At 42.3% G+C, this 12,748-nt stretch overlaps 1 protein-coding gene and 1 long non-coding RNA gene across 2 annotated transcripts; one reads left to right on the top strand and one right to left on the bottom strand.

Moving 5' to 3' along the window:
- Positions 1 to 5,250: 5,250 nt before the first annotated feature.
- Positions 5,251 to 7,348, top strand: LOC307019433 (uncharacterized protein; the record flags this gene model as incomplete). The annotated part of the gene is made up of 5 exons (XM_079650322.1): positions 5,251 to 5,598; positions 5,818 to 6,411; positions 6,534 to 6,721; positions 7,095 to 7,138; positions 7,272 to 7,348. 4 exons carry the CDS (start codon positions 5,251 to 5,253, stop codon positions 7,120 to 7,122), a joined length of 1,158 nt encoding a protein of 385 aa, XP_079506448.1. The 3' UTR covers positions 7,123 to 7,138; positions 7,272 to 7,348.
- Positions 7,349 to 8,165: 817 nt separating this feature from the next.
- LOC307032170 lies at positions 8,166 to 11,086 on the bottom strand. Its single transcript, XR_013806172.1, has 2 exons — positions 10,770 to 11,086; positions 8,166 to 10,554 (listed from the first exon to the last, which is right to left on the bottom strand). It is a non-coding gene; the product is annotated as an uncharacterized lncRNA (long non-coding RNA).
- Positions 11,087 to 12,748: the final 1,662 nt, after the last annotated feature.

Here is a 12,748-nt window from a genome sequence, read left to right as displayed (position 1 = left end):
CACTATCTCCAACCATAAAAAACAATAGCATTTATGCACCTGCAATGCATCGCAGATTTGGGAATTTGCAAAATGCATTTAATGCTTTTTGAAAGGTGGTAGTCTCACAAATGAGACCCGGTTTGTTAATGAAAAATAGAGGCCTTGTGGTTTTGGGGCCTGTTAGACTACTTCTGTTTTAAATCCGGTATAATCTGCCACACTCAAAAGCCTTTGTATCCCTCAACATGGCAATAGCAATCAGTATATTCCCTATCAAGTCGTTTTTACTAAATCGCGTTTTCGGTTGGCGGAGCCGAACAGAGATAGGAGGCTCGTCTTGACACTCGAGCTGCCGGCGTCTTTCTGCTCAGTCTCTCCGTTCTGATTGCTTTTATTCTCAGGATGAAGAAATGGTATATTAAAGTGGGCTCAGCTTGACACACCCTGGTGAATTGTGCCTCATTATCTAAGAAGCTGCTTACACTCCCCTGCTTAGCTCATTACAGATGGTGGAGGAAAAAGAAGAGAGAAAGTAAGAGCTCTGAGGGTGAGGAGTATATGATTTGCTGCGCACTGCCTGCATTCCACATTTTTCTTTCAGAAATGCAAAGTTGATGTAGTATAATTAACTACATGCTCTTCCTAACCATCTGCTTCTTGTTGAGTTTTACCTACCAGCATGGAGTATTATGGCGGAAAGCACTCTTGACAAAACTATTCATATGTTTCAGATAGAATATGAATGCAGTGTAGAAAGTTAAAGGGGCCCTATTATGCTTTTTAGGGGTGTCCCTTTCCTTTGGTGTGTTATATAGGTTTTTATGCAGGAAAATTGTCTGCAAAGGATAAAGTTCCCTTCAAAGGGAATTTATCTCCAATACATCACCCCCCGCTGCCTGAAATGCCTCCATTGGACTCCTTTGTTTACTTACGTAACATTGTGACATCACTACGCAACACTTGCCCTTCTATTGGCTTGCGTTCCGACATTTTGTACGTGTTAGGCTATAAGGCGGGACTGTTCTAAGCTGTTGACCAATCACACCGGAGCTGGCAAGCTAAACAATCAGAGCAGACTGGGATCCAGTTTCTGACAGAGGGTAAAAAACTTGTAGCACAGGCAGTATGAGAAAAATAAATATATTTGTGAACATTAAAGCATGTAAAAATGTCGCAGTAGAGGCACAACATACAAATGTGAAGCTGAAATTAAGCATAGGGCCTCTTCAACAGAGTAGAATCATCACTGGTCTTATGTGATTATTGTAATAAAAGTACAGCAGGCATGACTACACCTAGAACAAAAGATCTGTTCTGTGCTCTAGTTTTTCCAATTTCAGCATTTGCAGAGACGTTTCTTTAACTTACCCTGTTGCTCATTTTTATGTGACAACAAGTCCAACAGGCATTGTGAAGATTAATATCTACAAAGCCCTCGATAAGGAGGCTGGAGTTTCCTCAGATCAGAGGTTATCAGCATCAGGGATTAATGGGACAAAAACTAAATCCTCAAATTTGAGTCAACACAGCACCGCAATCTCCTTTGTATTCAAACGCTACCCTCGGCCCCCAGGATCACATCCCTGATCTCCTGCTACAAGCACTTTACCTCCAATCTGCCAGCAATCTCCCCAAATATAACAAATGCAGAATTAGTTTGACCTGCAGTAGAGGGGGAGGGAGCCCGCACGGTGTATATAAAGAGATTTATGGGGAAGCAGTAGAAGGAAAAAAAAAACCCTTAAAGGTTTTTTTTGATGATGCCAATCAAACACGAGACATGTTTTCCCCAATCTGAGCGCTGTCAATCTCACTCTCTGCGCACAGCAACACAGCACAGAGCCTTATTGCTGATTTAGGAGCATTCTCTCTCCCAACCTGAAACTGTCTCAGAATTGTTTATTTTAAAACCGAGGAGATAGATCAAACAGCTTTTTCTTGAAAAGCTAATATGACTGTGGGAGCCCTTGACACCAAGCCTATGAAAATGAGGCAGGATGGTGTAGTTGTAGAGAGAATTTCTAATCCCAGTATAAAAAGAGATGCAAACTTGTTCACTTTGAACTTTAATTCTTCGACATTTTGCAATGATACACTGTAAAAAAGATCAAATAATGTAATAACAGACCTCACAGGAAAAGGCAGCACTTGTGTCAGATTAATAGCAAGTATTGAAATCCATAAAAATGGCTCAGAGAAAACTGAATAAATGTATTAAATGTACCAGTATGGCTTCCAAAGGCAGCAACTGAATTTTACATCACTGTGTAATTTATCCCAGCATGCCATTATGTTTGCTTTCCTGCTCATACAGACAGATCTACACTTGTTAGAGGGCATTAAAGATAAATGGAGAAGGCAGCTTGAACAATTTTAAAACTGAGAGGGAAGGGAAAAAATGAATTTACTCTCCCCATTTTTCCATTACCAATGCATGAGGCATGATACCAGGCACTTTGAGGAAAGTTTGCAATGTTTCACCGTGGCATTTAAATAATTGGCTTGGGAAATCGCTTTCTGCAATTAACAAATTAAAGGATTTTTAATGCTGCGTTCACTGTTTAGTTCCCAGGGAGAGCGAATGCCAACTCCGCCACCTTGTTTTTTAAGCCCCCACAGCAAATCTCCGCCCAGGTGATACCGTTGAAAGACTTTTGGAGAATGAGCCTGTATCGTCTTTAAAACGCCTAAGATGTCAGCTCCAGAGATTTCCATGACCAGACTCCGCTGTGGCTAGTAGGAGGGATGAAGTTCATGCTGCCCGGCTGGAATCGAAATGGCAGATATGTCCCTGACAATTCTGCAATAACATATCGATCAGGTGCGTGTTAGAGGTGCTTGAGCTCAATATAAAGGCTGGTGAAATGCCTTGGAAGAGAGGCCACGGCAGAGAATTGAGAGGCAGGCAGTGTATTCAAATGTCAGCCTGGATTCCTTTACAACCTTTTGCACCATTGGATGTCTCGAATACAAATTGATGGGGTTTAAAGCAGGTCATTTTCTTTCAATGAGAAAGGTAGAGGTTCTATTTTTAGACCCCATCTCTTGTTGAGAGAAAGTCTTGCACAACATGTATGCAAATCAGATCACATTAGGCGCTGCATCCCCTTGAAGCTGCATGTGATGCGTTCACTCAATTGCCACTGACTGAGGAGTTCATTGAGTAGAGAGTGACCGCCCAGGGAGAGCTCAAGCAGGTTTGTCTGATGAGCTATACTTCACGCAACATTTCAGCTCATTGATGAAGCTTATCAGCATGATAAATATCTTCTGCCAGAGCCTTCAAACCGATCATTATCCCTTTTCCTACAACAGGTCTGAAAAGTGCTTTTAGCTCCATCATTGGGGCCCTTGTTGTCATGCAATTCCTATGGAGTGCCTTGGTAACAATTTTGGGGCATGGACACATGTCAAGGAGGGTGTTATAAAAACAGCCTAAAGTTGCATTGTGGAGAGAGCAGAATGCAGTGTTTTTAGAGCAAAGGTCAGCCTCTAATCTTCTTTGGTTTGGGACATTTTCTGTGTTGTTCAACTTCATGTGCTCGGAGGCCCGCTTTCACCTATCATGTGCTGAGGTGCGGAGGAGGATTCGCCGCGGAGGAGCTCCCACGGCTGAAGGCCCGCCATCCACCTGTCTTGGTTCCGCTGTTGGAGGCCTGCTCCCACCTGTCGCTGCTGTACGGGGGAGGATCTGCCACGGCTGTTTCTGCTTCTGCTGGTGCGGAGGCCTGATCTGGGGGTACCGCGGAGAAACCGGAGCGCTGCTACACTGCTGCCTCGCCTGTTCCTTGCTGCTGTCCTGACGTGGATTTTGCCCCAGGAACATCGCGGATACTGTGTGCTGGACCGGGAAAATGGCCTATATCGTGATTCTGCTGTACCTATTGACTGTGATGGACAATGAGAAGATCGCTAGTCATCCTGAGAAGTCTACTGGATTCAGGTCTGTTCTACCGCCCGCAGTGGACATCCCCTGTACGGTTTCGGATGTGTTACACAAACAATTACTGGTTGCCTTGTCGCGGACATTCATTTCGACAAATGTTTGTCTTTCTCACTTGCCTGCTAGGATGGTTCTTCAGAACTGTTTTTTGAACTCTAATCTCACTTTCGCGGAGTTTGCTGGTGACTCTAAAACAGTTGACAATGTATGTGTGTTGGTTAAGAGAAAAAGGTGCTTGGTATTTTTATTATTGTTACTATCAGCAGTGCTTGAATTGGGCCGGTACTCACCGGTACGCAGTACCGGCACTTCTGATTTTTACCCATGTGGTACCGGCACTTCTTACTGAGTACCGGCACCTTGCCGGTACTCAGTAAAATGCCGGTACTCAGCCGCCGGCAATATAAGTATATATTGTAAACGCAAGGCAGCGCAAATGTGGGTCTGACTCTGCCTCACAGAGGGTGACTGGCTGTCTACATGACGTGGCCTGCCGACATTGCCACTTTCATACAGATCATACTAATGCCCTCGATTGGTCTCTGTGTGTCATTCAAGCTCGGGAGGGTGTGTGTTGGTGTATGTGTGGCGCGAGCGAGCGAGAAAGCGCGCGCACCGGTTACGTGTATTGTTGTTAGCATCTGGTGCTAGCTAGCTGCGCTAACGGATATAAGGAGCTTTTTCAACAACAAGGTGGAGGGAGGGTCCTTTGCTGTCAGACTGAGAGGCTGATAACTACAGCTCTGGTGAGGTAAATTACTCTCTGAGTCTTTAGATAGTTAACTTAGTTTAAGTTATCTCAGTGGGTCTCAAACGGTTCGGTCACCATTTATGTAAACACATATTTCCATTTGAGGGGGTAGTGATTCGTAAAATATGCATGAATAATACAAACAAAATGTTAACTAGGTGAAAAAAGGTAAGATAAACTTGTTGAGAGCTAAAACTAGTCTTTCCTGTTGCCTCAAAGAGGAGCAGGGGGGAGAGGAGGGAGACAGGAGAGGCCGATTCAGGAGCCCAGACACACTCACAACTATAAATGAACCAAAAACAAATAAATAAACAAGTTTCAATGTTTTTTCATATTGGATATTGTATGTTATTGGTTATGGCCATGTACTTATGATTTTATGATTATTTAAAAGTATACATTTTTGTTTCATATGGGTGTAGTCTCTTTATTTCCCCCTCAAAATGCACCAGATTGATGCATTTAAGTCCAACATTTAAAAAAAAATCTTGCCGGGGGAGCATGCCCCCGGACCCCCCTATAGAGCTCCTGCGGTCACGTGACTTGGTTATCAGCCACCATTTTGGCAGTAAACATGACGACCGGTGCCAGCGTTTTCCTACCGTGCGAGTATACATCTCATTTTAATTCAAGTGAAATTCGGCTTTATAGTACAAAATTAGAAAGATTAAATATAAGCGACCCATATAATGCACCCGGTGTGCTTTTCAAGAGCATAACCTCCTGCTCTGAAGACGATGTACCCGACTTGCGCTACGCGGACATCCACAGCTATCTTGTAAGCTTTCCATCAGTGTACTCAGGAGACTCCCTCAGAGCTTACAAAAGCTTGGAGGCTTACAAATGGTGTCAGTCCGGCTTCGTAAACAACATTCAACTGTGGAGTCTTACATCCCAAAACTTCGGCATCATCACTGCAAGGGTAAGTATTAAATTATTCCAGTTTTGATAGGCAGTGTCACGTTAGCATTGTTTGTTTATTAGCTTGTCTAGCTACGGCAGTGTCACGTTAGCATGTTTGTTTATTAGCTTGGATAGCTACTGCAGTGCGTCTGAAACTAGTTTGTATTTTTGAACGTACTCAACCAAAGTGGCTGGCGTTTTTAACCTTTATTTATCTATTTTTGAATTTCATATATAGGTTAATCACTCCCAAAGGCTTAATGAAAGTCAACTAAAGCCATGGGTGGTGGTCAGGAACGACGGTGTTGTGCTGGGAGCCCACTGCAACTGCACAGCGGGACTCGGGGAGAGCTGCTCTCATGTGTCAGCTGTTCTCTTCAGTCTGTGGGGAAAAAACAACGAAAGGCACGAGGAGATCAGCTGCACATCCAAGAAATGCAAGTGGGCCTCTCCCAGTGAGGATGCTGCGAAGAATGTGGAGTACCTGCAGGGCAAGGACATCATATTCAACCATACTCAACAAAATAAAAAGGGGAATTCCACCAAGGGTACCTCTGCGCCGGCATCTTTCCCACCCCTGACTGCTGCTGAGCAAACACAGCTCTACAAAAATCTCTCACAGTGCCGGACTCAAGATGGGAAGTCCTGCAGACCTGCAGTCCTGTCAGTTGTTCGCGGGTACGCCACATCCTATGTACCCAAGACTGTCAAGCTAGATTTACCTGAACCCCTTACCAGTCTGTACGACAAGAAGGCAAGAGACCTGAACCTGGCTGAATTACAAGAGCGTGCAGAAGGAATATTTGAGGACTTGACTGTCACTGAAGAACAGGTACAGAACATATTCTGTTTACTAATGACTGAAATCTAAGATCTACCATGTTATGTGCACGTGTACTGTGTGTGCTAACTTGCAATGTAAATGAGAAACTGTTTGGATTGCCATGCTTTCAGAGTGATATTGTAGAGGAGGAGACCCAAGCCCAGTCCAAGTCCAGAATTTGGTTTGATCAAAGGAGTGGTAGGGTGACAGGATCTACCTTCAGAGCAGCAACAAGAACAGACCTCAGAAAACCAGCAGTGTCTCTCATAAGACAGATATGTGACCCAAAGTCCCATGTTTTCAGCAGTGAGGCTACCAGGTATTCATGAGCATAGAGAATTCCAGCCAATGTCAACATGCAGTTGAACATCCTAACATACTCCAAATAGCATCCCAAAAGTTTCTGCCTTGTTGTAAGGTGTCAGCTGATGTTCATCGTCCCAAAAGTAATGGGCATATGCATTGATTACTTATTGTATGAAACATTGTGACATGTGCATCAGCAGACACCTTACAATACAGCTGTATCATGTGGGATGATATAAAATGCCACATCTTCACAACAAGTCAAGGGTAGTGTGTGTGAGCATTACAACTGCATGTTGAAATCAGCTGGAATTTCCCTGTAAACTAAAATAGGGTGTGCAGTGTGTAATCTCTTCTATGTATGTGTTAACTTGTCATTTCCATAGGGTGTACAAGGAAATTAGTGTGAGGTGAATGAAGGGTAAATGCAGTAAGTACTAGGCTATTCTTTAAAAAGAAGTGTAAAACCAAGTACAGCAGTAAACATTTGTAAAGGGCAGGGAGGTAGCAATGTGGGGTGGCATTACTATTGTCCAAAACTCATATTTACATTGTTTCTTCAGATGGGGATGCAAGAATGAAGAACTGGCCAGAAAATACTACGAAATGCAGCATCGCCTATCACACACAGACGTCCTGGTGCGACCAGCCGGATTTAGAATTTCACCTCTGCACCCATTTATCGGGGCCTCACCTGATGGGTATGTGTCCTGTAGCTGCTGTGGTACAGGGGTCTTAGAAATTAAGTGCCCATTTTCTGCAAAGGAGCTTTCTGTCAATGAAGCTGTAAATTCTGTTGCACACTTTTGCCTTGAACAAGATTCCCAAGGAAAAATTAGACTTAAGCGAGACCATGCATACTTCTACCAAGTGCAGATGCAGCTATTTGTTACCAAATTGGCATACTGTGATTTCATTCTGTGGACTGAAAAGGAAGGTGATTCACCCTTTGTGGAACGCATTACATTTGACCCAGAATTCTTTCACAAAGAACTTGAACTTGCTCGTGACTTCTTCCTAAAATGCATCATCCCAGAGCTGTTAGGCAAATGGTTTTCTGCACCAAAACAAGCAACTGCAAGCATCGATCCCCAGCAACAGTGGTGCTACTGCCGTGCACCTGCGGCAGGGAACATGCTTGTTTGTGCCTCAGGGTTCTGTGCCGTGAAGAGGTTCCACCAAACCTGCCTTCGGATGAAAAGGGTACCGAAACAGTGGGTGTGTCCTAGTTGTAGGAAACTAATCAATGCCCAAAAAAACAAAACATAATTACTTAGTCTTACTTACTTACGAAAAGTGTGAATATGAATGAGCTGATGCAATGTCAATATTTTATTAATTAATAAACAACTGTTAAACCAATGTCTTCTGTGTCTGTAGCAGTATCTGTAGCGCTCTTAAAACATGGATAGGTCACTCAAATCTAGTGAGTGAGAAAAGTAGTCACAACAAACAAGTGAGAAGCGAATCAAAAAGGTTTACTTTCTGTTGACGCACACATTCATCACTCAAAGGGCACCACAGAATCAGGTACATTTGTTAGTCCACAACATACACTCACAATTTTATCAAGATAAGTAACATCATTTTCTTTCTCTATGTCTGTGAAAGTTATTGGCACAGTGCTTTGTAAGATAGTATATTTCTGACGAAGTACTCCTATGACTCTTTCGATGTGAATCCTTAAAGAGGCTAGAGATCTTGTATTCTCTATGTCAGCAGGATCTAACTGTGTTTTTCCACGAGTAAATGCTGGAATTTTTAATTCAGCCTGACACCTTTCAACAGACTCCTTCACCAGAAACCCCCTGTCTGCCAAAACAACATCCCCTGGGAGAATATTAGGTAAAAAATCACTGTGTTCTGTAATGAACTTATCACTGGTGCGACCTCCCCATCCAGTAGAAATGAAACAAATTGAACCTTGAGGGCAAATGGCAATTAAATATTTCATGGTGTGATGTGATTTGTATCTTGAGTAACACTGCGCACTGGGTCGCAATCTACTTGGTTTCTCTAGAAATATTTCAAAGCAATCAATGATACAAACAGTCTTCTCGTAGTCACCATTTCTAAATACATATGGAAGAGATGTTCTTAAAGATTCTCTTTCAGGCCACACCACTAAACTTGGCACCAGTCTACAATAAATCAAATTAACACAGTGTTTGAAGTGCCTGGAGACAGTCGTTGGATCGATGCCAAAATAAAAACCCAAAAAGTCAAATGTGAAGTTCATTCGAAGCTTCATCAAAGTCAACATGTATTGTTGAAAACATGTTATTGATGATTTAAGTTTGAGAAATGGAGCCAAATATTGAAAAATGGTCATAAGACATGTATAGGTTGCTAACCCAGTGAGGACATTCACCTTTTTATCATCATTATGCAAACTAATCTCTGTCAGGGTCTTCCTATTTATCTTGTCCCTTAACAACATGTTTTCAGTCCTTAGAGCTTGGCATTCTAGCTCAAGACACTGGATGCGGTTAGAACAGGTTTCAGAGGTGCATGGTGGTGTTGCTGGATCAGGCTGGACAGGATCTTCATCGCCTGAGTCTACCAAAGGATCTGAGATGGGGGGCTCCTTCAAAGGCTCTGTGATTTGGTCTTCTTGGGCTGCCTTGTTCTGGGGACAATCAGTTGATGTCCTGATGAAAACACAGAAGCAGCAAAATAAGCTTTCATGCATACAATACTGATGGCAGTTTACATGTTTACAGTCTGACATGTTTAATGGAAATCATATGATATTAGCCTTCATTAAATGACTGGTGTGACGTTTTTGTTTAGAACCATATCACGGCAGTTAACTATTTGAAATAAAATAATCTGAATAACACACTGTTAGAAATTAAAATCAATGTTTTGATGGTATAATGTAGCTTAAACATACCGTCAGTTCAAACGCTCTTTTATACTGAAAAACCAGAAATTCTTGTGCACAAGCAGTTAAGCTTTTATTCTGAAAATCCTTCATCTACGGTTAGCATGTAGCATGTGGTTAATATACGATTTCCTAAAGAGGTGAATTGAGGAGCGAAATGACTTGGTGTGGTGAAAACCGAAACCTAGTGATTTAACACTACAACGATAGATGTCGAGATATTACCATGCTGAATATTAAATGAAGGTACAGTTTATTTGAATACATTATTGTTTACAGACGAGTAGCATGTGACAACATCCGGAATGACCGGCAACCAAACGAGCCGAGAAGTATTGTTTAGAGTATTGATTACAGCGTTTAGAATGTGTTAAATGAAAAGTGATGAAAGAGAATATGAGGAGAAACGGCGTGTTAAGCATATATTGAATGTGAAAAGAACCTATCCTCTGTTTAAATGCAATAACGGACATTGGAGACGAGGTGAGCCGGCTGGCGGGGAGGAGCCAGCAGAGGATATATATAGCAGCGCCGGAGGAGAGATCCGGTGTCTTCTTCTTGCTCAGGAGAACCGGACCACAGCTGTTTGTCTGACGGAACAATATTCTGTCTGTAACACTACCGCGCCTTTTTTAATTAAAGTATCCCATTTGAATCTTTTCAGAGACTCCATTTAGTCTCATTTTAAAGCTTCTCTCCTGGACGCGAGAATAAAGAACACATTTAACAACACCGATAACAAGTAGACCCAACATGTAATCAGACAGGAGTTTGATCTACCAACCTTTGACGGATGGCTTCTGCAGATAGCTTTGCCTGCTCTACTTTGTGCAATTTAGCCTTCTGCCTTCTGTTAAAAACCTCCAGTCTCGTTTTTCGTCTCCTCTTCTCTGGAGATGGAAGGTAATCAAAAATTGACGGAATAAAATCCGGACTCAACGGGTTATCACTCTTTCTCCCTAAAAAATAAGAAGGAATATTTTCAACACGGGTTTGTTTACCACTAGCTTGCTACAAGCTAACTGGCTAGGCTGCACCAGAGCCACACTTGTTGAGTTAAAAAGGGACATCACAGAGTCCGTTAGCTATAATAACTGGGTGCTAGATTCTACTTCGGTAAAAATTAAACTGACCAGAAACTTTTTGTAGCATTGTACTGTATTCCTTCACCCACCTGATATGAAGTGATCACTGCATAAGCGAAAGCAAACGGCCGGGGGGTCCCATCTTTCAGTCTTGTTCAGACGGCTCCTGGCTCTTTTAATCGCTGCGATCCACTTTTCCCTCCTCTCCGCGTCTTTTGGAATGCGATAATAAGATACACCTTTCTTCTTCCCACGCCTATTTGTGCAACCTGGTGCACAGCAGTTATCCACCATCCTCGACAGTCTGCCAGTGCCTGCCAATGAATTTACTGACGCGATTACTGCCAAAATGGCTGCCCCCTTCGTTTCTCGTCACGTGACCAGCATATGTGACATCATCCGCAGGAGCTCTATAGGATTTGAGGCCCGGCTCCACTGTTCCCAAATAGATTTGCAATTTTTTTTAAATAGTAACCCATCTCCATATGTTTCTTTTGGGGTAGTAGATTTAAACTAGAGGGCTATCACTTTGTGCAGCAACGCTATTGACAAATAAATGCAGCAAAATGGCACAAAAACCTGGTAGTGGCCTCAGGGACGAGGAGTCATTTAACCAGCCAGTAGGAGTCAAGCTTTACTTTCTTTTATATCCATAAAGAAAAAGTAAATCTGTTTACAGTTGTTTCATTATGGATGTTGAGAGGTATCCATATATCTCTTCATTTTGCTCTCAAAGTGCACCAGATTGATGCATCTAACTTCAATATTTAAAAAAAAATGTTCCTGGGGGAGCATGCCCCCGGACCCCCCTGGACTAGAGGGTGTCAGGTCCACTCCCCACTTATAAAAGTAGCACTTTACCACTGCACCCCCTCTAATCTCAGATGCACCCTGAGTCATTTTGTTTAACTACAGTGAGCCTTTCTAAAATATACCGTAAAGAGACAAACCCACCAGCATTATAGGATATACTATGACTTTGTGCCAAATACTTGTTGCTGATTTAGAGTACTGGCACCTTTTTTTTTCCAATTCAAGCACTGACTATCAGGGAGTGTGCAACCAAACCCTGGTCCACCCAGTAGTAGCAGTAGTCAGATAGCTACTCCTGCTGATTTTATTTCTAGGTCTGGGTTGGGATTAATTCACTTAAATGTGCGCAGTCTGTTACCTAAATTAGATTTTGTCCGTATTTGGGCGAGCTCGACTGATGCTGATGTCATTGTTTTATCAGAAACGTGGCAAGATAAATCCATTTTGGCCTCTGACATTTACATAAATGGTTATAGTATATATCGCACCGACCGTCCTAAAAAAGGTGGTGGCGTTGCCATTTATGTGAAAAATAAGTTTTGTGTAACCAAGATGGTTTCCAAATCTATTAGTAAACAACTAGAATTTTTAGCCGTGAATATCGAAGTAACAAAGGGTCAACAGGTCATGGTGGTGGGCTGCTGCAGACCCCCCTCAACTGTCAAGGACTCTTTATCTTCATTGGCAAAACTTTTATCTCAACTTGCCTACAAGGAAATAGTGCTGCTTGGTGATTTTAATTGGGACTGGTTAACTTCTGTGTCAGAGGATTTTAAAAACCTGTGTACCTCTTTTAATATTACTCAGATTATAGATAGTCCTACTCGCCCAAATATTAAGTCCCCAAATAAATCCTCCTTAATTGATCTCATTTTAACAAATGTTCCACATAAATACTCATCTGTGGGAGTATTTGCTAATGATGTGAGTGACCACTGTGTTGTAACCACAATTAGGGACACTAAGGTCCAAAAGGTTAAACCTCGTATCATCCTAAAAAGAGACAAAAAACACTTTGTGGAGCAGGGTTTTGTACATGATCTGTTTGATTTTGATTGGGGTAAAATCGATCTGTGTGCTGATATAGAAACTGCATGGTCTTATTTTTATCTTGGTTTTATGGAAATTATAGATAGACATGCACCTCTGCGTAAATTTAGAGTGAAGGGACGAGACAATCCTTGGTTTTCTGCTGAACTGTCCAGTATCCTTCATGTCAGAAACAATGCCTGGGCAAAGGCTAGGAAATCAGGCT

This window comes from Notothenia rossii (genome assembly GCF_949606895.1).
Source record: "Notothenia rossii genome assembly, chromosome: 1".
Taxonomy (NCBI): Eukaryota; Metazoa; Chordata; class Actinopteri; order Perciformes; family Nototheniidae; genus Notothenia; species Notothenia rossii.
The sequence above is the reverse complement of the archived record's forward strand: the minus strand, read 5'-3'. Positions and strand labels throughout refer to the sequence as shown.